At 45.0% G+C, this 27,570-nt stretch overlaps 2 protein-coding genes across 2 annotated transcripts; both read left to right on the forward strand.

The window, feature by feature from the left end:
• The first annotated feature begins 1,675 nt into the window (after positions 1–1,675).
• On the forward strand, positions 1,676–9,378 carry asna1 (arsA arsenite transporter, ATP-binding, homolog 1 (bacterial)). Its single transcript, XM_004066294.4, has 7 exons — positions 1,676–1,853; positions 3,954–4,101; positions 5,046–5,194; positions 5,281–5,431; positions 5,505–5,612; positions 8,307–8,504; positions 8,588–9,378. Exons 1-7 carry the CDS (start codon positions 1,711–1,713, stop codon positions 8,714–8,716), a joined length of 1,026 nt encoding a protein of 341 aa, XP_004066342.1. The 5' UTR covers positions 1,676–1,710; the 3' UTR covers positions 8,717–9,378.
• Positions 9,379–14,405: 5,027 nt separating this feature from the next.
• Positions 14,406–26,930, forward strand: best2 (bestrophin 2). The gene is made up of 9 exons (XM_023950236.1): positions 14,406–14,921; positions 14,999–15,093; positions 18,448–18,681; positions 18,892–19,046; positions 22,162–22,239; positions 23,274–23,426; positions 23,511–23,591; positions 24,136–24,290; positions 25,912–26,930. Exons 1-9 carry the CDS (start codon positions 14,770–14,772, stop codon positions 26,624–26,626), a joined length of 1,818 nt encoding a protein of 605 aa, XP_023806004.1. The 5' UTR covers positions 14,406–14,769; the 3' UTR covers positions 26,627–26,930.
• The last annotated feature ends 640 nt before the right edge of the window (positions 26,931–27,570 follow it).

Here is a 27,570-nt window from a genome sequence, read left to right on the forward strand (position 1 = left end):
TTGGCCGACGGGAGCTTCAGTGACATCTGAGCTTGAAAAGCCGACTTGCAGGGTACCTCAGGGCTCAGTCCTGGGGCCGCTCTTGTTCCTGCTGTATACGCTCCCTCTAGGCAAGTTAACACACCAGATCAGTGATGTTGTTTACCGTCTCTTTGCAGATGACATCCAACTGTTCCTAATTACTAAGACCCACAAACTGAGCTCCTTAATCAACTGCCTTTCTCAAATAAAGCAGTAGCTAAGTGGCCGCTGCCTTCAGCTAAACTCAGACAAAACGACAAAAACAAAACAATGATTATAGCCCCGGATGGGCCCATCCCTGCCATTAAAAGTCAAGTAGTAGCTGGCAAAACCCAGCCTCAAAAACTTAGTTGTGTTTGATGAAGCAATGTATCTTGAATAAAACTAAGCCTTACTGCAGCCTTTTCACTTGTCAAAACAAGAAGGAACTGTAGTGTCTGCAGCTGGTCCAGAAATCTGCTACCAGGCTTTTGGCTCGCACAAACAAAAGAACACATTTCACCCCATTTTAAAGTCTCTTCATTGGCTCCCCAGTCGCTTCTGGAATACATTTTAAAATCCTGGTCCTGACCTTCAGAGCCCTACGTGGACAAGCTCTTTCGTGCATCTCAAAGCTTCTCCAGCCCTACACCTGAAGGTTGAGATCCTCAGAGAAAAATCTCCTGATGGAGGAGGCCGTTCTTTTAAAGAAGTGACTCCCAGACTGTGGAACAAACGTCCTCACATTCACTGGACTCTTTTCAAAGCCAACTCAAAACGCTTCTTTATAATCAAGCTTTCCAGTCCCATTGAATGGGCTTCTGGCTGGCTGACTGTATTTTATGTCTTTTTAACTGTGCTGCATTTTATTTATTTTTTCTTTTGTAAAGCACTTTGTGACTGCTGTCTGTGAAAGGTGCTATATAAATTCATATTACTTACTCATCGTAGCGGTAGACAGAGCTGGATCTGGCACGAGAAACGGTGACAACGGATGCCTGATAATGAAGCACAGAGGAAGTGTTGTGAGACTCTGTCGTCTGTCCTGTGCTCACTCCTGGAATGAGTTGTGTAGTTGAATTTTTTTTCTTCCTTTAAGCTTCAGTTGGGACAAATCTAAAGACAGTTGGTAGAACTTCTACAGCTCAACGTTTGACAAAAAGCCTCCAGTTTGATCACGCAAAAAAGGTTAGCGCATGTAGGCTTCTCTCTTGTTACATTAGAAACATATCAGGGGCTGTAAGCATGCGGGAGTGCATGTAAACAGAGAGCTCTCAGTTACCGATGATGGGAAGGGGGTGTGGGTTGTTCTGCGCTAACAGTCCCACCTATGTCCTTGAAAAAAAGCATAGTTATTGTTTATTTTGGCAAAAAACGGCATTATTATAATAATAATAAAAAAACACTGGTAACACTATAAAAATAGATTTTTATCTGGTGGTAAAAAATGTAAAATCTACTGATAGTAAGAAAAATAACAGAATTGAGAATATATATATATATATATATATATATATATATATATATATATATATATATATATATATATATATATATATATATATATATATATATATATATATATATATATATATATATTCATTCATTAATAATTTCATTTATAATTATTTTTTTACCTTACGACCATAGCGTACAAACATCCGAGGATCCGTGAACGCAGCAGCGCTGACGTCGACGTACACAGTCGAGATGGCAGCTTCGATGGAGGACGAGTTCGAAGATGCGCCTGATGTGGAGCCGCTGGAGCCAACCCTGAAGAACATCATCGAGCAGAAGTCTTTGAAATGGATTTTCGTTGGCGGGAAAGGTGGTGTCGGTAAAACGACGTGCAGGTGAGCTGAAGGAGACGCCGCTGTCGCTCCGTCACAACTGGTTAGCTAGCGCGGCTAGCTCGGGCTCACGGTGAAGTTCGTGGTCTGTCCTCCCGTCGGCAGCAACATCCGAACTGTCATTTGGACCATCACTGCAGCTGACCGGTTTCCTTGTTTCTTATTTTGATTTGCGACCGGTTACGTGGGGAAAAAAAGCCCGGGTTTTGTCATCAGTTTACCCCGGGAGTTGAGGGTTGCTGCTTCGCAGCGTCAGCAGCTAGCTAACGGGTGACACATGATCATCGACGAGGTTCTCAGGTGCTTTGACGCTGTTCGCCGCTCCCAAACCCGGTTCTGCTTTTACCGGTAGAAACCCCTCAAACAAGTGTAAAGGATTGAAATCCTAACTAATAGGGGTACAAATATTAAGCTTGCTCTGGTCGACTAACAGTAATGCAGGTCCCTGCCCACACCTGTCAGTCCCTTTAACTCCTGTGCCTTCGTTTGGAAGGTGTGTGTTCTGTCACCCTGGCCTAACTCTAAAACCTTTTGGTAGTGAATGGGTGTAGTAAGACAGGCTTCAGAACTTGATCCTTGTCAGTCAGCTGAAGCGTCGTTCTGCAATGCACTTGAAGCTCACTTGCACAGATCCTGCCTTTACAACAACCAGCCAGAGTGATGGAGTGCCCCTAACCCAGAACAATCTTCAAAAATTAAAACCTAGACCTCTGTAACTGGCTCAATGAAAACAGCAAACATTTATTTGAACAAGGATTAATCTGTGTTACCTCTCTAAAGTAGTAAAAGAAATATTACTTTCTACTTTGTATGTTCAAAAGAAAACAGATTTGGATGTAAAACACCAGGTGAATTATTTGACAGTCCGGAAACAAAAAAAAAAACTTGAAAGTCAATAAACCACACAATAAATAAATAAATAGATCCAATATAAAATGGTGATCAAACAAATGAACAAATAGAAATGAATAAATCAAGACAGTAGAGCTCTCGACTTCCTCCGATTAACTAACTCCAGACGTTGATAACAGTTTTCTTCCAGAATGGGCGCGAGATGCCCGAACGGCGTAACAGTCAGTTAACGGTTTTGACAGTTAGCTTCAGACGGTTCTTTTCCGCGGGGAAATCGAACTGGTCTCTAATCCCGAATGGTCTTCAAAAACGTAAATGTTCAAAGACAGTGGTGCCCGCCTCCTTGGCCTCAGATGTTTTCCCGGCTTGAACTGAGTTCTCAGCTTCAAAAGATAAAATAAAACAGTACCTTCTCTCCAGACCAGTAGAATGGTGTACAGCTGGTGAATTACCACAGTGAATCACTGGGATGTTAGCTGTATGGCAGGGGAATACTCTTTCAGAAACTGCTCAGCAATACGCCGCTCTGCGGGAACTCCTCTTCTCCGCTGACGGAGCTGTCACAGACACCGCGCTCCGCCTCCGTGCCCTGCCTCCGGGCCCCGCCTCCGAAATCCCGAAGCTTGCGGCCTGGGGAACTCCTCCTTACGTGCTGGCTGTCTTCCTGCACTTCTCACGTAACGAGCGAGATACTGCCGTCTCTAAATCACTGTCGAACCTGCTCCAGGTTATTTTCTTCAAAACAGTTTTTTAAGAAGCCGAGACATCCCATCCGACCAGTCTCTCTCCCCGTCCAACCGTTCTTTTTTTTCTGTTTTCCAACGTCTGTCCCCTCGCGCCTTCGTCTGCGTCTGACGTCATGTCAGGCCCGCTCATCACTTTCTGTCACCGTTACACAAGTTTGTAAATTTAAATAAATGAAAGCCGCCAAGTGGCGCCTTTCTGAAGATGCGCGATGAAGCAGCTAGCGTTAGCCGCTTTCATTCATAGCACAGGTGACAAACACCTGAAGATCCCGACAGCGGGATAGAAACAGGTGTTTCCGGATGGTTTCTGAGTGTAATTATGTATCTTAGGAGCTTTAAAAGGAAAAGAGTAACTTAAAAGCATTCAATACACCTTTTTTTCTTTTGGCTATATGTTCTTACAAAATCTAATCATTGGTTAGCTACATGTTTTTGTTGTCTCACGTGACGTGTGTGAGCTTCTGACATGCGCAGTAGCTCACCCCGTGACTCCTGTGTTTTGCAGCTGCAGCTTGGCCGTGCAGCTGGCTGCGGTCAGGGAGAGCGTCCTGATCATCTCCACCGACCCGGCCCACAACATCTCTGACGCCTTTGACCAGAAGTTCTCCAAGGTGCCCACAAAGGTCAAAGGCTACGACAACCTGTTCGCCATGGTGAGTCCTTGTCCAAGCCGGGGGTTCAATTCTGACTTTTCAATGTTATGTATTAACTCCTTAAGAAAAAACTGAAGTGTGACGGACAAAACCACACAGTTTTTTCCTTAAAGGGCCTAAACCAAACCTAATCAACTTTAAAAAAAAACTTTTAAAGTGTTTTATAATCTTCATTCCTCTCTACAAGTGGTATTTTGATCCATTCATGCAATTCTGAGTATTCTTCCAAAAACCTGCTCTCTGGGCTCTAGCCCCTCCCAATCCACGAAAACGAGTGGGCTCTCACATTGTGATGTCACAAAGTGAGGAACCGCCCCTTTCCAGGTAGTCTGCCCCTCCCCCAGGCTCACGCGCCCACTTTCTCGGCTAATCGCTTTCCTTTTCTACGCACATCGAGTTCGGATGTTGATTGGATTCGTTGGAGGAACGCAGACACGCTGCCGAGGCCGGCTCTAGGATGACGTCATGAGATGGGCGGTGCCCACAAAGAGAGAGGGGCGGAGCCTTAGAGATTGGAAAAGTCTTACTTCTGGGTAGAAAAATGAGAAAAATAACTCGTATTTCATAAAAACAATTGTTCTTTAGTGTGCCAAAGGTCGTCCAGTGATCAGAAGGGTTGGCGGTTGGATCCCGCGCCCCTGTCCGTCTGCCCCAGGTGATGGTAGCTACTGATGCAGCCACAGCTGCATCAGTAGCTACCATCACCAAGTATGAATGAATTTAGCGTGACACAGGCCCTTTTAAGTTGTGTGTTTTGTGTTAATTCAGTTTTGTATCGCAGCATGAGATTGTGTTTAGCTCCTCTGTTTGTGGATTTTCTCCAGCATGACTCCAGAATCATGAGGGTGTTTTCTTTCCACATGCGCTCAGTGTCATGAGCTTCGCCCGAAGGCGGTAACTGAAGCAGCCCTCGTGGGTTTTTTCCCCTCCCCCTGCCGATGCAGGAGATTGACCCCAGCCTGGGCGTGGCGGAGCTGCCCGACGAGTTCTTCGAGGAGGACAACATGCTCAGCATGGGCAAGAAGATGATGCAGGAGGCCATGAGCGCGTTTCCCGGGATCGACGAGGCCATGAGCTACGCAGAGGTCATGAGGTAAACGGAGCGGCGGGACCGCCGTCGGCGCTCGCTGCACGTCCCTGTGAGGAGTAACTGAGCGTGCTTGTGTGCCTGAACGTAAGGTTAGTGAAAGGAATGAACTTCTCGGTGGTGGTCTTCGACACCGCCCCCACCGGCCACACGCTGCGCCTGCTCAACTTCCCCACCATCGTGGAGCGAGGTCTGGGCCGCCTCATGCAGATCAAGAACCAGATCAGCCCCTTCATTTCTCAGGTGAGGCGGCGGCGGCGCCACTGGAGGACGTTCTCCAGCTGAAGCTGTCGACCTTTTTGATTCCCTCTTCCAGATGTGCAACATGCTGGGTCTGGGTGACATGAACGCAGACCAGCTGGCGTCCAAGCTGGAGGAAACGCTGCCGGTCATCCGCTCCGTCAGCGAGCAGTTCAAAGACCCCGTAAGTGACGTTCAGCAGGACTTCACCTTCCAGTTTCACTAGTCGAGTTACTAAAGAATAAACACACAAAATAGAAGCTCTAAAGGCCCGTACACACCGGGACGAATATTCGCCAGGCGTTATTCGCCAGCGTTTTTCGCCACGTCTTTTGTGTTCACACCCAGGCGATTTTCGCTGACGATGAGCTGAACGAACATGCAATTTCATTCCCTGACATTAGATGGCGCTTAATGTAAACAGAAATACTCCTGTACACAAGGTGGCGCTGCACAACTTTACGCTTCTTAAAGTTGCTTTTCACTCAGAAGAAGAGAGCAAGTATTTACGCGCTTGTCAGAATAATACAAAGAAAACATGAATATTTCAAGCACCAGTAGCTCCAACTGGTGCTTGGTTCGGGGATATTTTAGAATGTCCGTCATTATTTCTTCGCGGCAGTGTAGACGCTACTTGGCGTCTATCTTCTTCGCTGGTATGTGTGCTCAGAAAGGCAGTTTTGTGTTTGAGCGCCCCCAAGTTGTGTTTTACTGTAACTTCAGAAGCTCCAGACACGTGTGCAAAAGCGCCATTCTCATTGGTCGAATAGATTTCGACGCGGCGCATCAAACCAAAAAAACGAACCCGAGGCGTTTTTAAAAAAAGTGACGCTTTGACGCGTGGCGTTTTTTCGCGTCGGTGTGCACACTCACATTGATGCCCTTTAGGGTTGTGCCGATGGACGATATCATCGTCCATCGTGATGGGTGACTGACATCCCGATGGAGAGACCACCATCGTGATGCCACGCCCCCGCCACGTTGCGCGTCGACACCATAAGCCGCGGTTACATGTACAAAATATCTTGATGGGATCAATGGTCGGATTAGAATCCAACCGTGTAGATGGGCCCAGAAATTTTTTTCCAGAATATAAAAACGTTCACTAAGGTCACAATTTCGGTCGGAATAAATCATTCGCACATGCGCAGTATTCGCACATGCGCAGTTTGAAAACCGGAAGAGGATACAACTTCCGCCGAGCGGCTTTTTTTCCAAACTTTATTGAATGTAACAATTCAATACAAAACGATAACAGCGCCGAGCGGCTATATACATTGACATGTCAGCTCGGTAAAATACGAGATGATCTTCTAAACTTGCTTTTAATAATGTTACGGTTATTATCAAACACCTGTTCGCTCATCATTTGAATTTTAATCCGTGTGGTCAGTGCTTTTTCTGAACGTAGCCAGGATTAGCAGTATGCTAACACGGGCTAACAACATTAGCTTTGGGTGGCGCTGCATGCTGTGAATAACAGCATGCAGCCTTTATTTAGTCGGGACACGACTGGAAACACAAATCCACGTGATTGTTTGAATGTTTTCTAAGGACTGAGCGACATTTCTGCTTTGAAGCTCAAACCGCTGTGTCTGCTGACGATCCGAGCTGTGCTCAGACACACGTTTAGACCCGGTTCTGAGTTCGGTTGCTTGTACCCCTAGAGCTGCGGGACGGATCGCAGTCTTAAATCTCCCACACATACCGCTCATGTACCCCCCCCCCCCCCCCCTTCCCATCAAACACAAAGCTGTAAATCCGCCCTCCACCGGTCCACTTCGCTAGTTAAGTGCGGGAGCGGATTACTTCTTTTCTATTTTGTTTGTTACTTTTTCTGTTAAAGTCACTTCCCTCAGTTTATACTGGATCATCGCGGATTAACCATTAGTTGGGAAATAAAATGATAAAAGCAAAATAACGAATAGCAGTTATATAAGAACGAAAAATGTAAACACCCCCCCCCCCCCCCCCCCCCCCCCCCCCCCCCGACGATGTCATCGTCTATCCCGATGGTTGACAGCAAACACCGTCAACAGCCAAATTAGGGGACATCGCCCAACCCTAGTGCCCTTTGTTTAGTCACGAGGCGTTAAACGTCGGCGAAAAACGCCGGCAAAATTCGTCCCGGTGTGAACGGGCCTTTAATGTGGAGAAACAATTCTCAGATGAATACAATAGCAGACGTAACCCGTGCATCATTTCCTTACATTAACCCCCCCCCCCCAAACATACTGAACATAGAATAGGTCAGTTCAAAGGCAATCATTTTAGTTTAATGTTAGTCATTTCCACTCCGGAAACTTCAAAGTTTAAAAACAAACAGCAACCATCCCGTAAAGCGATCGCTGTGCTTTGGTATGACGGAGCTTAGATCTCGGCAGCGTTAAATCCCAGGTCTCTGGCGCGGCAAACCATCCTGCGAGGAGAACACAGAGCACGCCTAACGCCGTGGGCGTGGCGTCTCCTCCGTGGATCCGCACCGGGTCGGGTTTTGCTTTTGCGGTCAAAGCGACCAGCGTCCGAAAATGTCGGAGGGCTCACTCCAAGCAAGTCCCCCTGTGGGGGGCCTCCGTCACCACCCCCTTATTTAGTCTTTTAATGAAGTCCCCCCATTGTTTAGCTTTTTTCTTTTAAAGAGTAATGTACATGGTGTTCTGTTGTTGGGGTTTGGTTCTGACGACCAGGCGGTCGTCAGAACCAAACCCCAACAACAGAACTCGACTCTGGTGTTCCGTCGTTGGAGTTTGGTTCTGACGACCGCCTGGTCGTCAGAACCAAATTTTATAACGGCTGTGACCAGAGTCGAGTTCTGTTGTTGGGGTTTGGTTCTGACGACCAGGTCTGGTTCTGACGAATGTCTCCCTGCTCTCTTCAGGAACAGACCACCTTCATCTGCGTGTGCATCGCCGAGTTCCTCTCCCTCTACGAGACGGAGCGGCTCATCCAGGAGCTGGCCAAGTGTCGCATCGACACGCACAACATCATCGTGAACCAGCTGGTGTTCCCCGACGCCGAGAAGCCCTGCAAGATGTGTGAAGCGCGCCACAAAATTCAGTCCAAGTACTTGGATCAGGTACGAAGCGTCCCGGCGTCTGCCGTGAAACGGCGTGAGGTGGGATCCGCGCGCTCATTTCTGCCCCGTGTTCTTCCTCACAGATGGAGGACCTTTATGAGGATTTCCACATAGTCAAGTTGCCTCTTCTGCCCCACGAAGTGCGAGGAGCTGACAAAGTTAACACCTTCTCCAAGCAACTTCTGGAACCCTACAAGCCTCCAAACAAGTGATCCTCCCCGCAGACGCCTCCTCCACCCTGACGCCTCCTTCCAGCCGCCCTCAGATCCTCACGAAGCCTCAGCGCAATCCGCTCCGTCCCCCCCCCGCAGGGAGGGGACCCCACCCGCAGCACTGCGACGGCGCCGCCCATCCCGTCCTCCGGTCTTCATCGGTCTCGGTGTGTTTCCACATCTGATCAACAAGCCCCGCCCCCTCTGCTGTGCACTTGTTGGTGATTCCAGTGAACGTGTTTTTTTATTTCCAAATAAAACTGTTTTTTGACCTCTCCATATTCTGAGCAGACGCGTCTGCGCAGATCAGAAAGCAGGTCTCTCCGGCCGCCGTGGCAGCAGACGTGTCCCCGCCTCTCTGCGCTCGTGGCGTTAAAGCCGGCGCTCACCAGTGACATTTGGAATGAAGCTAAACGGCGGGCGTCTTACCCATACGGGGATGGTTTCCACTCAACATCCCTGCATTGATTGTCCTTCAGCAAAGTGCTCAGCCACGGGACCGTGACACCTGAGAACACAGAAATGTGCAGGTAGAACGCAGGTCAACTCCTCCTCTGAAACTCCCCTCTTCGTCAACGAAGGCTTCTGAGTCGGCGAGAATCTTTTTCTATAGGTTTTCTTTAAGTGAAACTGGCAGTGAGAATTAAACGCAGTTGCCTCAACTGGCAGTCTCCTGTTTATTCCTTAAGCCAGTGGTGGGGGGGGCTGGAGACTGACCCGCATGCAGATTGTCTCTGATGGAGCATGAAGCCCGTCAACCTGCACCAACACCCCCCGCTGAGAAAAGGGGATTCCTTCGCCGTCGTCCTGCCTGAAGCCGTCAGAGGAAGGACTGAAGGGTTCATTTACTTCACCCCAGTGTTGTCAGGTAAACCGTTACAGCCAGTGGGAAATCCACCGGTGGGTAGGAGGGGGGGTTGCAGCTCCATGCAATCATAATCTACCTTAAAGTATTAATGTACAGTAGCATTTCATTGACAGAAGTAAGTATTTGATCCCCTGGTAACCATTCAGAGTCCTGGGTCACACAGACCCGTTAGACTCTCCTTATCAACCGTCTGTCCCCTGTTTGAACTGATCACCTGTAGAAAAGACACCTGTCCACAGAATCAGTCCATCAGACTAGAGAGCTTTCAGTGGATTTAAAGGAGAAGATTGTAGACCTGCACCAGACCAGACTGGACTACAAAGAAGCAGGAGGTTACCATGACAACCGTTGGTGCAGCATCACCATCAATCCTCCTGTAGGTCTGCGGCTCCAAACCAGATCTGACCTGGTGGGGTTTCTGTGATCATGAGAACAGAGAAATCAGGAGTTAGTTGAGGATCTCATTGGTGATGCTTTACATCTAACATCTAGCAGAGCTCACAAGTCCCCCCCGCTCTAGAAGACACATGTGGAGACCCGCCTGATGTGTGAAGGATTTAGACAGAGATTGGGAGAAGGAGCTGTGGTCAGATGAGACCAACATGGAGCTCTTTGGCATCAACTCAAGCCGTCGTGTTTGGAGGAGGAGAAATGCTGCCGATGACCCCAAGAACGCCGTCCTCACTGTCAAGCATGGAGGTGGAAGCATTATGGTTTGGGGTAGGTGTTTTCTGCACAGGGCTACTTTCTCTGTGAGGATTGGCGGAGCCATGTACCGTCCAATCCTGAGTGAGAACGTCCTTCCCTCCACCAGGAGGATTAAATGGGGAGGTGGGGGGGGGGGGGGTGGATGGGTCCCCCAACAGGATCATGACCCAAGACATACAAGACGAAAAAGAAGAGTCAGATCAGGGTCATGGAGCGGTCCAGCTGGTCTCTGGACCTCAGCCTATAGACAGAGCTGAAGCTCAGGGTTGCTAAGCAACAGCCACCAAATCTGAATGATTTAGAAATCATCTGTGAAGAAGAGTGGAGCAGAATTCCTCCTGATCTGTGCAGAAACCTGATCATCAACTACCAGTAACCTCTGACCTGCTGCTGCTGCTGATGATGATGATGAGGGTTTGCTGCCAGGAAGGATCAAATACTTTTTTGTTCCTTAATGAAATGCAAATAAATGTTTGCATTCCTAAAAGTGGATTTTTTTTAATTTTCTAACTAGGTGTTCAAATGAACTGTTGGGATTTTTAAAAGAAAGAAAGGAAATCCTAGAAAAGGACTAGTTGGGATGTGATGGTGTCTCTTTAGGGTGTCAGTAAAAACCCGCTGAAGTCTGAATTTCCACAGCCGAGTGCAGACTGTTTTGAGTCTTTTCACATCCATGATTCATCTAAGGTCCAGAACTGGGTTCTGCAGGTGAGTACACTTATATGTCGCGTGTGGGAGGTCGTCAGTGATGGACGCTGCAACATCCACCTGTACGTGCGCTCAATGGTCTCTCGTTAGCAAACAAGAAACGTACGTAACTTGCTGAGAACGTTGTTACAGCTCGTCACCATGGCTTTAGATCAAAGCTCCCTCTCCCTCCTCATTTCATGTGCATCAGCCGAGGGAAGTCCCGTTTCGATGATAGGCCTTTACAACAGGGATGGCGGACTGTCAAGTTCTTTTTAAGTGGGCAAAATCAGCAACAAACACTTATTTCCTTAACTGTAAAAACCATTGGGAGAAAAGTCTTTAGTCTGTCCTGAAGGGTTTGGATGGTTAAAGTCAGCGACCTCTGTGTCTGAAGGAATGACTTCATATACCCTCTGGAAAACACAGAGGTGGAGGTGTGATGGTTTGGGCACACAACTTCTGCTCTTGACCGAACCCGAATTCATTCCCTACCCCTCTGGCTTCTCCCTACCCCTACATTAATCCCTCCAAGCAGAAAACTTTGAAAAGATAGTGTCTTCAAATCCGGACGCGATGACAAAAGAAAAACGCTGAGCTACGTTGGCGCGAAGCTACCAGCGTTTGGAAAATACAAACAAAAAGTCATTACTTTTATTTAAATGTAAACTTCTGTGCTTCAGAGCACACCCACCGGAAGAAATGTTTCTCCTGCGGAATCACACCGGCGGAGGGATATCCAGCTCTAAGGCGCTACAGCTCCCCCTTACAAAGAAAAAAACAAGTTTGCTGCTTTAAATAAATTTGGTTTTGGTCAATTCTTCTGGAATGCTGTTCAAACTTTATATGTCAATAGTAATAGTTCTATAAAACTCGCCAGCGGAACTTCTCCTAGATTCTTCTTGAAACGTGGGGTAAGGCAGGGATGCCCCTTGTCAGTGTATCTGTTTCTTCTTTCTGTTCAACTCCTCAACCTACATATCAAACTCAGCCCATTAAAAGGTTTAATTGTGGCTGAGAGGGAAATATTCATAAGTCAACTAGCAGATGACACTGCTCTCTTTCTCCGAGACGCTTCACAAGTAGCTGTGGCGATTAATATTATCCAATCCTTTTCTAAAGCTTCAGGACTTACCCTTAATTTAAATAAATGTGAAATTCTGCCTGTTAAAAACTGTTTACTTACATCTATCCAAGGTATTCCTGTAAAAACATCTGTTACGTACCTTGGTATTCAAATCACTAAAGATATGCAATCCAGATGTTCTACAAATTTCTCTCCAATAATAGATAAAACCAAAAAAAACCTAAACCAATGGCTGCAAAGAGATTTGTCTTTGAAAGGCAGAGTTCTGCTTACAAAAGCAGAAGGAATCTCTCGTTTGACGTATGCAGCTCAATCTCTACAGGTTAATAACACAGTCTGCAATACAATTAATAGAATATTATATAACTTTCTATGGAGAAATAAAACTCACTATATTAGAAAATCTGTTATTTTAAATACCTCCGATAAAGGCGGTTTAAATTGTATTGATTTTACTGTCCTTAACAATACACTAAAGGTAATCTGGATTAAGAAATATCTTAATAACCCCACATCTATCTGGAACTTTATTCCACATTTTGTATTCTCAAAGGTAGGAGGCCTGAACTTCCTGCTATGCTGTAATTATAGTATTCCAAAAATCCCTTTGAAACTGTCAAATTTTCATCAACAGGTTCTCTTAGCCTGGGCTCTGATCTACAAACACAACTTTTCTCCACAGAGTTGTATTATAGTTGGAATAACTGTAATATTGTCTATAAAAGGAAAACTCTGTTTTTAAATAATTGGTTTAATAATGGTATAATTTTCCTCAATCAATTATTCAAAGAACCTGGATTATTATATAACTACTCAGATTTCACAAAGCAGTATAAAGTACCAATAACTCCCAAAGAATTGGCAGTAGTGTTTGATGCCGTCCCATCTGGGCTTTGCATGTTATTCAGGGGTTTCTACAGCGCTCATCCTCTGACTCTTCATCCTCCTGAGGTGCTCAAATCTCCTCTGGGGAGTTTCTGCTTCACTTCCGCTAAACAGTTGAACTCAAAAATCAGAGCTTTGTTCCAAGATAATTTAGTTTCTGTTCCATCAGCTATCTATTATTGGGCTAATTTCACTTCTAACATTGATTGGAAAAAAGTCTGGTCTTTACCACAAAAATACTTCTTAACAAATAAAGTCAAAGAAATCTCTTTTAAACTCCTACACAGATTTTATCCAGCAAAGCATTACTTAACTAAATTTAAGGCTGACATAAACACCAATTGTACTTTCTGCCAGAAACAACCTGAAACCTGCTCTCATTTATTCTGGTCTTGTGAATTTACATACAGATTTTGGAAAAACATTCACAAATTTATCACCGATTCTATTTTTGCTGACATACAACTTTATTATAAAAACATACTTTTTGGTTTTCATAGCTTTGATGTCAAAGACCGTGATGCTTTCTTTTGTGTAAACATGGTATTATTTATGGCTAAATTTCATATACACAAAAGAAAATTTTCCAATAAAAAACCTGATTTCTTTGTGTTCAAACTGGAACTGCAGCGTTATTTAAACTTAATTTCTGCTTCAAAAAATACAAAAGCTCAAAAAACATTTAGCATCTGTAATTCTTTTGGACTGCTGACATAGATTTACTCTCGCATTTTCTCTTTTCTCTTTATTTTTTTGTTTCTTTTTATTTCTTATTCCCTTTTGTGTTTGTTATTAATAATTAGTATTTTTTAATGAATGCAACACGTTTGTTCTGTATTCAGAATTCTATTGTACATTATATGTGCATAATTGTTGTATTTTCTTGTTTTGTATGTTGCAATTGTTCAATAAAAAACAAAAAAAACAAAAAAAAAAAAACAAGTTCGGACACCAATGAAGCTCCAGATGCCCCAAGAATTGGAGCAATGGGAGGAACTTCAGGGGTAGGGGATGAATTTCGGATTTGGCCTTTCAGTCAGATTTGAGGCCCTCTGTCAGGCTGCCTGGTTGGAAAAGAGAACAAATCTGAGGTCAAATATCTTCATCAACATGGATTAAGGAGAAAAGTGCCTTTCTGGAAAAGGTCCAGTGGAAGTCCTGAAACGTTTTTAGATGTAGAAGAAAAAGCTGTGTACCTGCTGGACCAAAACTGGGTCACATACATGATGATACATGTTATGAGAGTTTTTAGGTGCTGGCTGGTAGAAATTAAAATCTATTCATTGTTTTTGAGGTGTTTTTTTGGTCCAGTATGCAGCCAAACTTCATTCAGGAAAACTGACATCCCACGGGACGCTTGTTGTTGTCCTCTCCACGGCCCGCGTGCTTCTGTTTCATAACCCCCCCCCCCCCCCCCCCCCCCCCCCCAGCGCCCCGCGCTGTGGCCTGTCGCTTGTGGTCCATCATCAGCCCCACTCTCGCTGTCAGGGGCCGCGCTAACGAGCTCCCGCTCCCGGAGCCGTTGTTGGGATTTACCCCGGGGCGCACTGACCGCTGCCCCACTGCAGCCATGCAGCCGACGCAAGCACCACTCCACAAGGGGATCGGCTCCGTGGACCAACTGACTTTCGGGGTTCGGATTCACTGTGGATGAAAACGTTTACGCGCCATTCCAGCGGCGTCAATTACGCATGAAATGCGCCCCAGGTGGATTCCCCTCTGGAGGTGAGAAGATTCTTTCTCAGCTCTTTCTCAGAGTTTTTTTTTTCAACAGCTGGTGACTCGTGTCCGGTCTCCTCCGGAAAGCTGTGAGCTGCGATGACGGTGACCTACACGGCCCGGGTGGCCAACGCGCGCTTCTGCGGCTTCTCCAAACTGCTCCTGGCCTGGAAAGGCAGCATCTACAAGGTGCTGTACAAAGAGTTCCTGGCTTTCTTCGTGCTGTACGCCGCCATCAGCATCACCTACAGGTGAGGCAGGATTACTGACAGAGGGAACTTGATTTTTTTATTGATCTCTGAGCTGTTTATTTTTTATTTATTTTTAGATTTTTTCTGTATGAGGACCAGAAGAGATACTTTGAGAAGCTGGCCATCTACTGCAACCACTACGCCAGCCTGATCCCCATGTCATTCGTGTTGGGTGAGTTTTCACAGACAGAGCGCCACTCATACCTGCACGCATTGGCGGTTCTACACTAACTTACTCCCTGGGCGAGTAACCCCACCAGCGCCCCCCGCCGCACACATACAAAATTTGACAACATCCTGTTGTGTTCCCTATCTTCTATTTAGCCATTTTACACAAAAAATGCATGGCTTTTCTAGACTCGTATTACACGGGTGTCAAACTCAGTCACACAGGTATGCAATTCTGAATTATGAGACTGTTCTGGCCTCATACACAGGGGCCTAAGTTAAAAACACGCTTAAGGTTTTGGGCCGAAGAAGATAAACATTTACTGAACACACTAAAGCTAAACTTTTAAACCTTTTAAACTGAACTTTTTGAACATAAATATGAATAAAAACAGGAACATTAATCTAGAGTAACTCAAGTTAAACCTTAAATAACTTGTAATATTTTGCTCTCCATAGAAATATATTCTGTCAAAATTATACAAATATGAACATGGTGCAGGACAAAACAATGAAAGCCTGGAAATATTAATAAGAAATTACAAATCAAATAATTCCGTTTTTTTTTGCTCTTTTATCATTTTTTCGAGCTTTTTTTTTAGAGCTGGACTCCTGCTTCATTTTTAGCAATAATTTCTTAATGTGTGACGTCCTGTGTGTGTCTTTGTGAAACATATCAGAGGGATGAGATCTAAAAAAAAACTTGTTGTGATTAATATGTTTAGGTCTTATAAAACATTAAAGACTAAATCATAGAACTCATCAGTGGGATTACTCCAAAAATATTTGGCATTTCCCTAAATTTGTGCAACACCAACAGTAGAAATCCTCCAAAAAACCTCAATCCATAAAAAATGGTCTGCCCCCACCACCCCTCCCCCTCCCCTTCCCCTTCCCCTTCCCTCTGACACACGCGGCTCCGTCTCTATGACGACAGGCGCAGCTGCGGCTCAGAGTTGATTGTCAGATAGAAAAAGACTCCCAATCACCTGTGAGTGTGATTCAGCCACCGGCGAGTTGCGCCCCCCTCTCGAGTTTTTTGACTTATGTTCCAAAGACTACCGCAAAGAGGTGTGGCCGCAAGCGTCTTACAGCTGAGGGCGGTGGTCACGTGCGCGTCGGGTCTGCTGTGTCGGAGCAAGGAATTGTGGGAAATAATCCCCATTGCCTGCTTTTGTCGAAATTGGGTTGAGCACGGATGTTTTTGTTCTGCCTAATTCTTTTTCATGTGCCTGTTTTACGTTGTTTCACTCTGAGTTATCTCATCTTTTTTTTTTTTTTTTTTGTACCATAAAGGCCTGTTCATACCGGGACGATTTTCGCCGACGTTTAACGCCTCGTGACTAAACAAAGGGCACCAATGTGAGTGTGCACACCGACGCGAAAGAACGACACGCGTCAAAGCGTGACTTTTTAAAAACGCCTCGGGTTCGTTTTTTTGGTTTGACGCGTTGCGTCGAAAACTATACGACCAATGAGAACGGCGCTTTTGCACACGTGTCTGGAGCTTCTGAAGTTACAGTAAAACACAACTTGGGGGCGCTCAAACACAAAACTGCCTTGCTGAGCACACATACCAGCGAAGAAGATAGACGCCGATTTGCATCTACACTGCCGTGAAGAAATAATGACGGACATTCTAAAATATCCCCGAACCAAGCACCAGTTGGAGCTACTGGTGCTTGAAATATTCATGTTTTCTTTGTTTGATTCTGACAAGCGCGTAAATACTTGCTCTCTTCTTCTGAGTGAAAAGCAACTTTAAGAAGCGTAAAGTTGCGCAGCGCCACCTTGTGTACAGGAATATTTCTGTTTTACATTAAGCGCCATCTAATGTCAGGGAATGAAATTGCATGTTCGCTCGGCTCATCGTCAGCGAAAATCGCCTGGGTGTGAACACAAAAAACGTGGCGAAAAACGCTGGCTAATAACGCGTGGCGAATATTCGTCCCGGTGTGTACGGGCCTTAAGTGTGAAGAGGAAATAGGATGAAGACATTCTTAAGAGTCTGTTGTGTCAAAATAAAAGCGTAAAGTGGCCTCAGCTGAAGCAATTTCAAATTAAAAGCTCCAAGCTTCCTCTTTGAATATAGTAGCACATTATGTGTAACGCATCGGGCACGGCAAATGCCGTTCCCTATGAAGTGCCGCCCCGGGCGAACGCCCACATCGCCCATATCAAAAACCGCCACTGCCTGCACGTCTGTCTCTGCTGTGGATCGTTTGCTTTTGCACTTTTGAAGTGTTTCACGAGTTCACTCTTCATTTCAAAGACATTGTAGATCATTGGATTTTTAAGAATCCATGTTCAACACACCAAAACATGCAGATTCTAAGTAAACGTACTTGTCCTGAGAGCTAATCTATACAAAACTAAGAGAAAAGAAAATAGTTTTAAAAGGACCCCTTAAATACTATTTTCTCTTGTCCCCCTAATGGCCAAATAGAATCTCAAATACAATACTTAAAACGAAATTTAAATGTCAGTTTTAATTTTTGGTTACTGTTTGTTGGTCTCTTCTAAATGTGGGAACATTTGATTGGTAACTTCAATATTTCCAACAATTGCTGAACTTGTGTGCCACAACATGCACTCAACCGTGAGTCCCATGAATCTGCTGGACCTGACATCATCCAACAGTGCAGCCATATTTTCTCTCTTCCATTTTCCTAATTTTTTTGAAACCAGAGTGATAACCAAATGTCCCACTTGACCTCATGCAACTCTGTTAGCCATAAAATCTGAATCGTATCTTAGTGGAAGAACTTTTAATGCGGCTTTTGGTTCCTCAAGCTCTGAAATTGAAAAAAATAACTTTTGGTGTTCCTCAGGGTTCTGTACTATGCCCTATTTTATTATTATATACATATTAATCAATTCAGCCACATCTCATATCATTTCTATGCAGACGATATCCAGCACTACTGTTCTATCCTGGAAAATGTTAATTACAAACTACAAAATTTGTTGAATTGCTTAACGAGGATCAAAATATGGCTGAACAATAATCATTTGTTCTTAAATATCCATAAAAAATGACCCAGAACATAAAATCCCTTCCATCAGACAACACCTCGAATTTCTGAGCTCTTCTGCGATTGTGTGCCCCGCCTTCACTCAAAAGTAGCTGGGATAGGCTCCAGCAACCACGTGACCCCAAAAGGGATTCAGTGGGTTCCAAAGAGGATGGATGTTTACTCATCATCGTCATCAAAAGCTATGAAAATTATATTTACCAATTTAAGGTTTTTCGCTGCAGGGTTCCTGATTGTCCCATAACTGATGATTCTTGAAGCTCCACAGCTTTAAACAGCTGGCCTGAGGAGTTTAGGAGCTGAACCGCTGCTGCTGTGTGCAGGTTTCTACGTGACCCTGATAGTGAACCGGTGGTGGAACCAGTATACCAGCATCCCGCTGCCGGACCGGATCATGTGCGTCTTGTCAGGAGGCCTGCAGGGGAACGACGAGCGAGGCCGCCTGCTTAGACGCAGCATGATGCGCTACGCCAGCTTGTCCGCACTGCTCATCCTCCGCTCCGTCAGCACAGCCGTTTTCAAGCGCTTCCCCACCATGGACCATGTGGTGGAGGCCGGTGAGAGCTCCCAGAGAGGGTTACCCCTCACCAGCTACCTCCACTCTGACCAGCTGTCACTGCCACCTAGTGTTTAAAGCTGGGAAGTAGATTGAGAAGCCGACAGTGTGTGTTCACTCTTTACCCCATAAAAGAGTGTCAGTACACTCTTTTATGGGGCAAATGTTCCAATATGAAGAAGCTGGAGCAGTGCTTCTGCCGTCTGTGCAGGATTCATGACCAGAGAGGAGCGTAAGAAGTTCGAGGGTCTCCACTCTCCCTACAACAAGTACTGGATCCCCTGTGTTTGGTTCACCAACCTGGCTGCAGTGGCTCGCTGCGAGGGCAGAATCAGAGACGACCACGCGCTCAAGCTCCTGCTGGAGGTGCAGCTCTTCAGCCACAGACAGAAGGCCTTTGAGCCCCGAGGAGACATCACCCACAGGAATTAGCTTTATGTTCAAGAGTCACGTTTCTGTAGTGACTAAAATATGTCTCAGCTGAAAACGTTCTCACAACAAAATGGCAGAAAAATTGGTTTAAAAGCAAAACCTCCACATTCTGTTTCCATGAAGCAAACCTGCAGGCACAAATGTTGCAGTTCCTCAAATGACCACTAGTGGCTGGCTTCAAAAGGAAGCAATTTCCCACAACCGCCATAATTTTCAAGTCACCAACCATTAGAGTACATATTAAATGTTATTGAACAAACCTCCTAAAGATAAACGTATTTTTCCTTAAGAAACATCAACCTTCAACGTCACTGTTCCACATAATTACACACAACAGATTCTAAAAAACTGAAAATGGTCATTTGTTAAATTTTCTGCATTAGTAGGTCGTATTTACTGAAATCAAAAGCTATTCCAATCAAAAATACCTTCAGCCCCATGACTCCGGCCCAAACCATGACTCCCACACCTCCTTGCTGACGTTGCCAGTCTTGTTGGGACATGGTGGGACATGGCCATCCACCCACCAACCCCTACTCCAGAAGTCTGGACCGTCCAGGGTTGCGTGGCACTGATCAATGAGCAAGACTGAAAATGAGTCTTAATGTATGTCCACACTACAGCTGTTTCTGCTTGTGAGTGTTATTTAAGGGGGGGGGGGGGGGGGCTGAATAGAAGGTTTGTGTAGAACTGCAAACCCCTGGAGGATCCTACACCTTCATGCTTGTGGGACTCCAGAGACTCCAGCAACTTCAAATCTGTGGTTGCTGCTTTGTAATAGTATTTTAGCAGCTGTTCTCTTTATCTGGCGTATTTGTCCTGCAGAAACCTTCTTGATTTTGATTAATTTTATTTATTCAATACAGGGAGAACGCATATTAATAAACAATCCTGTCAATACGACAGGGTTAGCCAAAGGGCTACTTTTCATCTGCAGCCCTGAGGTAGATGTTATAAATCACCCTAGAAGATACAAAAATCTATATATTTACATAAGATAACGTACACATTTTAAACCATACATTCAGTAAAATGAGCAGTTAACTTAAGAGTAAATTGGCGATAAAACAAGTCAAAATCAGACAAATGTATGAACATAAACACACATACAAGACAATCTGCCTTTAGCTGCACCAACCCATGTGTGCTCTAATCAGCCCTGAATCTCCTAATAGCACGATAATCAGGTTTCCTGAAATATCCCAGATTTTCATTCAAACCCCCCCGAAAACGTTGGTCTGCTTCAAACTGTGGAAGATCCTTCTTTAGAGGTTTTGCCAAACAGGTGTCTGAGGATTGATGTCAGTGATCCAAAGAGCTCACAGACACAATGTCATCCATGAGTTTAATGGAAAAGCAGAGAATTTCATCTGTTTTGACACTTAAAGACCAGTTGCATCATAATTTGGGACACAAGGTGGTGGATGTCAGTTCTTATAACCCACTGCTGTAGATGAACCAGCTTAGCAGCACTGAAACGGACTGGTGATCTTAGTGGGACTAGTTATTAAAATTATTCTGCATTTCGTGGTACAAGCACCAAATTTGGCATGTCTGTAACTGAGGACCCGATCTTTCAGAAAACATTAGCCATGAAGAAAAGCCATGATTTAAAAAAAAATAAATATATATATATCTATATCTATATCTATATCTATATATATCTATATCTATATCTATATCTATATATATATATCTATATCTATATATAGATATATATATAGATATATATATAGATATATATCTATCTATCTGTCTATCTATCTATCTATCTATCTATCTATCTATCTATCTATCTATCTATCTATCTATCTATCTATCTATCTATCTATATATATATACACACACACACACACATATATATATATATATATGTATATATATATATATATATAGATATAGATATAGATATAGATATAGATATAGATATAGATATAGATATAGATATATATATATATATATAGTAAGGATGGGAATAGAAGCCCCATGAAGCTTTTCCTGGGGGTTCATGTAATTGTGCTAGAAAAAGGAACCACCCATTCAGGGATTTCAAACCACACAGAACAGCGGCATCTGGTGGCAGACTGGACGTATGTGTAAAACAACACAAAGAGTTATGTTTTCTGTGAGAACTGCTTGACACAGCAAAACACACATCACATGAAGAAAATAAACACAAAGCAAATTTAAAAAATGGTTAAATACTGGTCTTAAACCCGGGATCTTTGGATGCAGACGCCACGATTATTCCGCTGAGCTATCGCTACTACTACACAATAATACCTCACCATCAAATATTGATAGAAGTATTTTCCTTATAAATAATGTTCAAGGTCTTATTAGGAGAAACCAAGTTGAAACGATCCTGAGCCACAGTACTTTACCATGGTAAAATGCAATGAACTGACTCTGATTCCAATACAGAGGAAACAATAGAACTGGTCTGGAAACGTTTGGGATTTTGTATTTCTAGAGAATAGTGCGCCCAACTGTTGAAACACAGGTGACATCTGAACCGTGGTTCGACCAAACGAAGCATTTGGCGCTTCATACGTCATCAACCACGTGATCTGCGCTAGTTGACAACTTGACACACACCCTGAAACTTTGTGCCAAACCACTCTGCTCAATGAAGGTGAAACGCGCCCCAAAGCGTCTGTGTCAAACGGGCCATCACTAATATTTTGTATGAACAGTCCATGTTGTTAAGACTGTGATAAATAGACATTTCACATTTTTGTAACAATTGAGTGTATGGCTGCCATCTTTACAAATGGCCGCCGTTTTGGATTTTTCTCGTGGCAAATGTGTTTTTTTTATTTTATTTTTTTGAAAGAAGGGCTCCTAAGGTAAATGCATCCACAGCAAATTTGGTACTTGTACCACAAAATGCACAATTTGTCTAAAATATCAACCGGCTCTGCTATCTGTTGTGGTCTAAAAAAAGAATCCTTTCAGTTCACTAATAAAAGCTTTTGTGTTTCACTTGTAGTATGTGAAAGTTGAGTTGTTGAGGTGAAGTTGAGTTGTCTCTGGTTGTGTCGGACAGGAGCTGAACGCCTTCAGAGGGAAGTGCAGCTTGCTGTTTCATTACGATATGGTCAGCGTGCCCCTGGTCTACACTCAGGTCAGTGCTGATGAGGACTCACTGCTGTGTTAAAGTCGAATGTTTCGGCGCCACAAACCTGCTTTCCTCGCTCAGTTTTTCACTCAGTTGGGATGACTCCGTCCTGCAACGGTTCTGGACTGTGCGGCATTATGGCTTCCCCAGTTGCTGCCGAGTGCCGCCACCAGAAAACTAAAATCAGATAAATGCAGGACTCTCTGGCGTGGGAAACCGAGACCAGTACTTTAGGAGAATATACAAATCTTTAATACAAAAATGTTATTAAAATACCTATGCTAAAGGAAACACAGACACCTTAAAACAGTGGTCCCCAACCTCTTTATCGCTACGGACTGGTATGACAACACAAAATGTCCTCACGGACCGATATTTATGATGTGGTGGATGATTATCACAGAAATGCTATGATGAAGGAGGAACAGAAACATGACAAGGCGATCTCTAAGCTTTTATTTTGACACACATGTCATCGTACATTGGACAGGTGTCATCCTTCTCTCCCCTTCCCACACTCATGGTGCAAAAAGGAAGTAGTGTCTATGAAATGCAGCTTTCTTTTTTTGGCAGTGGAAGGCTCCTCTTCTGTCTCCTGGCTGGGCCTTTTCCACTTGGCAGAGAAACTTTCCAAAGACGTTTGTTTTTTACTCATTTCGCTAGTTCCTGGCTTTTATTTTGTTTGATGGGAAGGCGATAGACTCCGGTGGCGAGTCAGGGAGACACGATGAGGTGGCTCCGAAGCCACTCCACAAACGTTTTACAGCAACCTCAAAGAATTATCTGCAGTCCACCATTCAACAGTAAAAAGGGTCTGGGTCTACTTGGATACATGATGAACACTAAGACCAACCTTGGGCAGGGTCTCAAGACGCACCTTTAGGATGGACACCATCAGGGACCACCTGTCTGTGTGTAGTGGGCACATCATCCAACGGCCAGCAGGAGGTCTACAAGCTTCCATCTAGGCTGCCGGTGGAATGAAATTCTTCCATTGTACACCAGCAGCAGCAGCATGTGACCCGTGTCCTCCTCTGCAGGTGGTGACTTTGGCGGTGTACAGCTTTTTCCTGGTGTGTCTGATTGGCCGTCAGTTTCTGGACCCCAGTCAGGGTTACCAGGGCCACGATCTGGACCTGTATGTGCCCATCTTCACGCTGCTGCAGTTCTTCTTTTATGCAGGCTGGCTGAAGGTCAGAGCGAGTGAAACACAAAGTTTGTTCCGTTTTCGGAGCGACCCGTGACTTCCTTTTTTTTTCTACCTGTTTGCCTGGCAGGTTGCAGAGCAGCTGATCAACCCCTTTGGAGAAGATGATGACGACTTTGAGACCAACTGGCTAATCGACAGAAACTTTCAGGTTAAAAATAAACTTTTACGTTTTATGATTCCATATTTCCTCTGTTTTTAAATGGAGGATTATGAAACATGAAGCTTGATCGGGGAAATCTCTTCTAATTTGGGTCGTCCTTTAAGAGAGACATGCATTTAAACTGTTTCAGACACCTCTGAGTGTCACACGCCACCTCCAAGGACCATCTAAAGAAGCCCCACAGCGTGATACTCCTACCACCGTGTTTCTCAATAGGGCTTCTCTTTGAAATGCTCCCAGAATTGTTCTAGTCTGGCTGGGATGAACCACCCCAGTTCCTCATAGAGAGCCAGAGGAGATTTTGTAAAACATCAAGCCGCAAAGAAGCAATGATCCCCACAGAGATCCTGTTGGCTGCTTTCCCGTCTGTAGTTTTGGGAGTCCTACAGATTACAGATTTAACTCATTATATTTTGCACCAACTGCTGTGGAGGCTGCCACGAAAGACCTTGTTGCCTCAGAACGCTAAAGGGGGTTTCAGTCAGTTGGTTCATTCTTCAGCGTGGTCACACATTGGTTTGACGTCTTGCAGGTCTCCATGATGGCGGTTGATGAGATGTATGGAGATCTGCCGGTGATGGAGAGAGACCGGTACTGGAACGACTCCAATCCTCGGCCCCCGTACACGGCGGCCACGCTCTTCGGCCTCCGCAAACCCTCCTTCCAGGGCTCCACCTTCGACATGGCGTGAGTTCCCCAACTCCTGTCCTCTGAGTCCACTTTTTTCACGAATGAACGGTCAGAGATACACTACTCACAATGAGTCTGGGATAACTCAATGGACTAAACAGGGTTTGTTTCACTTCACTGATTTTCAGGATACTGAGCTGATTGTGTGTGATTGTGGTGACAGACACGCCTGATTGTGTTTTTTTACACACAAAAGTCTCACTGTGTTCAGTCCGTCTGTCTTATTGGAGCCAAAACCAAAACATTCTAACAAAAAAACCTTTTCAGGGTTTCGTCAACACTCTGTGGGTCTAAAAAGCTGATTTAGTCAGTAAGTTGTTCCAGGTTTATCATTCTAACAGCCATGAACACAACGCCGCTGAAAAAACAAGCAGCGCCACCTGACCATAGCCCCTTCAGGTTGGTAGTAATAATAATAATAATCAATTTTATTTGTTAGGTAAAAAAATGTACATTAAAATATGCATTTAAAATCATGCCAAGACTGTCAATTTATGGGGGAAATATGCAAGTTGGAAAAGGTGAGTTTTTGGCTTCTTGATGAATTGTGAGGGAGAGCCAATGTTTTGGAGGTCAGGGGGGAGTGAATTCCAGAGCCGGGCAGAGTAGCTGCAACCAGATGAAGGGAGAAGGAGGATCTGAGGGTACGGGTGGGTGTGGCCACATGAACAAGATCCTACAATGTTGTGGATGGATTTAAAAGTCAGGACAAGTATTGTGTATGTAATCTGGTGTGTGATCGGTAACCAATGGAGCTGCTGCAGAACAGGTGTGATGTGTTGGTTGGATGGATGGTGTTTGAGCGATAATTCTGAGTCTCAGCTGAGTTTTTAACAAAGTGCAGTTTACGTAGAGTTTTTTGTGGTAAACCAAAAAGAACGAAATAGTAGAAGGGAGTAGTTGGCAGTCAGGTGTTGCAGGTGAACTCGGTGAGTCTCAAAGTGTCATCGGCAAACTTGCATCGACACACAGAACTACTGTCAGAGTTTGTGACAATGGACAATGCAGCAACGGTCTACCGTCCTGTTCACTGATGAGTGTCTGGTGAATTGATGGTCGTCAGCGTTGTTGGAGAAGGCGAAGTGAGCGAAACGCTGAGTCAAGATAGATAGATAGATAGATAGATAGATAGATAGATAGATAGATAGATAGATAGATAGATAGATAGATAGATAGATAGATAGATAGATAGATAGATAGATAGATAGATAGATAGATAGATAGATAGATAGATAGATAGATAGATAGATAGATAGATAGATAGATAGATAGATAGATAGATAGGACTGACGGACGGACGGAGAGACAGACACGTTTTTAGGGTTCACTTTGGTGGAGGAGGAGCAACAGTCTGGACCGGCATCACCACTCAGAGGAAAACCAGTTTGGTTCTTGTCCAAACCTGAAATCTACAATAACTATAAATATTCAACTAATGAAATCATTATCAGCAACATCAAAGAAAATGTCATTAAAATTCTGATCAAAACGGAAAAACGCTTGTATAAAAACAATATCCCAAAATTGTTGTGAGTAGTGTCAGTCATAAATTTTTTGATAGTTTATAGTTAAATGTTGTCAGTGAAAGCTCTACTCCCACCCCCAACCCCCCACCCAGGATCCCTAAAGAGGAGATGCACTTCCAGCCTCTGGAGGACATCGCCGAGAACATGGAGGAGTGCGGCACGCGCCACCCCAACATCGCCCTGTTCAACCGCCTGCTCGGCGCTGCCCACTCGCCATCTGGTTTTATGGGCGGGGCTTTTCGCCGTACGTCGGCACAGCTTCAGAGGCTCCAGCACTCCCCCAGCATTGACCGCTGCATCAGCGATGACGAGGAGGAGGAGGAAGAGGAGGACAGCTGTAAAATGGGGAAGGCTGGCTCCTTGCCGTCCGGCCTGGGGCAGGACACCCAGAGTACACTGTGCAGCTTCAGGGATGACGGGGGTGGGAGAACGCCTCTGCTGGACCTTCACTTTGGGGTCGAGCAGGATCAGGGTGGGGAAAGTCCTCCTTCCAATGTGAAAAGGGAGCCGGAAGAGAAGGGCAGCAGAAAGATGAAGGGCGGACGCAGTAATGAGAAGGGACAGACGTGCACGGTGTCACCGCTGCCCCCCTCACCTCAGACAGCCCCCGCTACCTCCCGACCCACCTTTCTGCTCCACCTGGAGCACTGCAGGTCCCAGCCGTCCATCAGCAACCACGTCCTTGGGCCTGCAACCGCTGACCCCTCGTCAGCTGGAATCAAGATGTCCCTCCTTGCTGTGCCCTCCGAGGGCGAGCCGCAGCGTGCTCGCAGCGTGAGCATGGGGTCAGAGTTCACCGCGTCTTAGGTGGCCGCTGCCGATGTTCTCCCGGAAAAGCAGACGCAGCACTTACCTGGAAACAACTTTTTTAGTCCGACGCTTTGGGAAGTTTCCGCCGAAAACGTCCTCCTGTCTTAAAAACCGGAGGCTGAGACACAAACTTCATCTGTTTGAGGGTTCTTCGAGTGTGTTCAAGGCTGACGTTCACCGGTCCGTCTGCGGGGCGCCTCCATTGACCCAAAAGAATAGATCGTTCGTTAATCAATCAGTCAGAATATGTCTATGAAGACTCTCATTCATCCCGGTGGATTCCATCATAGTAGTAGGTTTAAAGGTCGTCATGTGGACTTGGTTTTTAAAGTTGAAGACGTTTCACCTCTTATCCAAAAGGCTTTGTCAATTCTGAAATAGCTGGTAAAAGAGCTGGGTTATATGCGCTCATGGGGGAGATGTCAGGGGAGGGAGTCACTGGCTCTCCAACCCCCAGCTGAGGACAAAGAACTCTTAACGACCCGAAACCATGTAGGCTAAGTAGACAATACTATCCAGTTTCAGGTGTGACTCCTTCCCCATGAGCGCATATATACCAGCTCTTAAGAGGAAGAGCCGGAGAACTGGAAACAGGTCAAAATAAACTCTTCCTTTGTACTTTCAAAATAAAACCTTATATTTTATATTGACAATGACGCACGTTAGCACAGCAGATAACACCGGCGTCCATTTCCCTCACGGACGACGACAGTTTACTGTCGGAAATGCAAAAAAAAGAACAAGATTTATGACATTAAACATTTAACAAGGATTCAGCGAGGAAGAGGAGGGCGTGGGGGGAAACAGAACGGGGCAAACAACTCGACACGGGGTGGCGGGGCAAACCACTCCTCTGCAGTGACGTGTGGTGGGGTTGATGGCTGGTGAGGCATCGACTCCTCTGGAGGTTTTTAAAATGAAAGAACTGAATATTTCCCCAT

This window comes from Oryzias latipes, chromosome 1 (assembly GCF_002234675.1).
Source record: "Oryzias latipes chromosome 1, ASM223467v1".
Lineage (NCBI taxonomy): Eukaryota > Metazoa > Chordata > Actinopteri > Beloniformes > Adrianichthyidae > Oryzias > Oryzias latipes.

Bases quoted from the DNA above. Each gene is read 5' to 3' on its own strand.
- asna1 (XM_004066294.4), top strand. From the start codon at position 1,711: ATGGCAGCTTCGATGGAGGACGAGTTCGAAGATGCGCCTGATGTGGAG. The intron at 1,854-3,953 runs GTGAGCTGAAGG...TGTGTTTTGCAG, and splicing joins GTCGGTAAAACGACGTGCAG to CTGCAGCTTGGCCGTGCAGC. The intron at 5,432-5,504 runs GTGAGGCGGCGG...TCCCTCTTCCAG, and splicing joins TCAGCCCCTTCATTTCTCAG to ATGTGCAACATGCTGGGTCT.
- best2 (XM_023950236.1), top strand. From the start codon at position 14,770: ATGACGGTGACCTACACGGCCCGGGTGGCCAACGCGCGCTTCTGCGGC. The intron at 14,922-14,998 runs GTGAGGCAGGAT...ATTTATTTTTAG, and splicing joins GCCATCAGCATCACCTACAG to ATTTTTTCTGTATGAGGACC. The intron at 22,240-23,273 runs GTCAGTGCTGAT...CCTCCTCTGCAG, and splicing joins TGCCCCTGGTCTACACTCAG to GTGGTGACTTTGGCGGTGTA.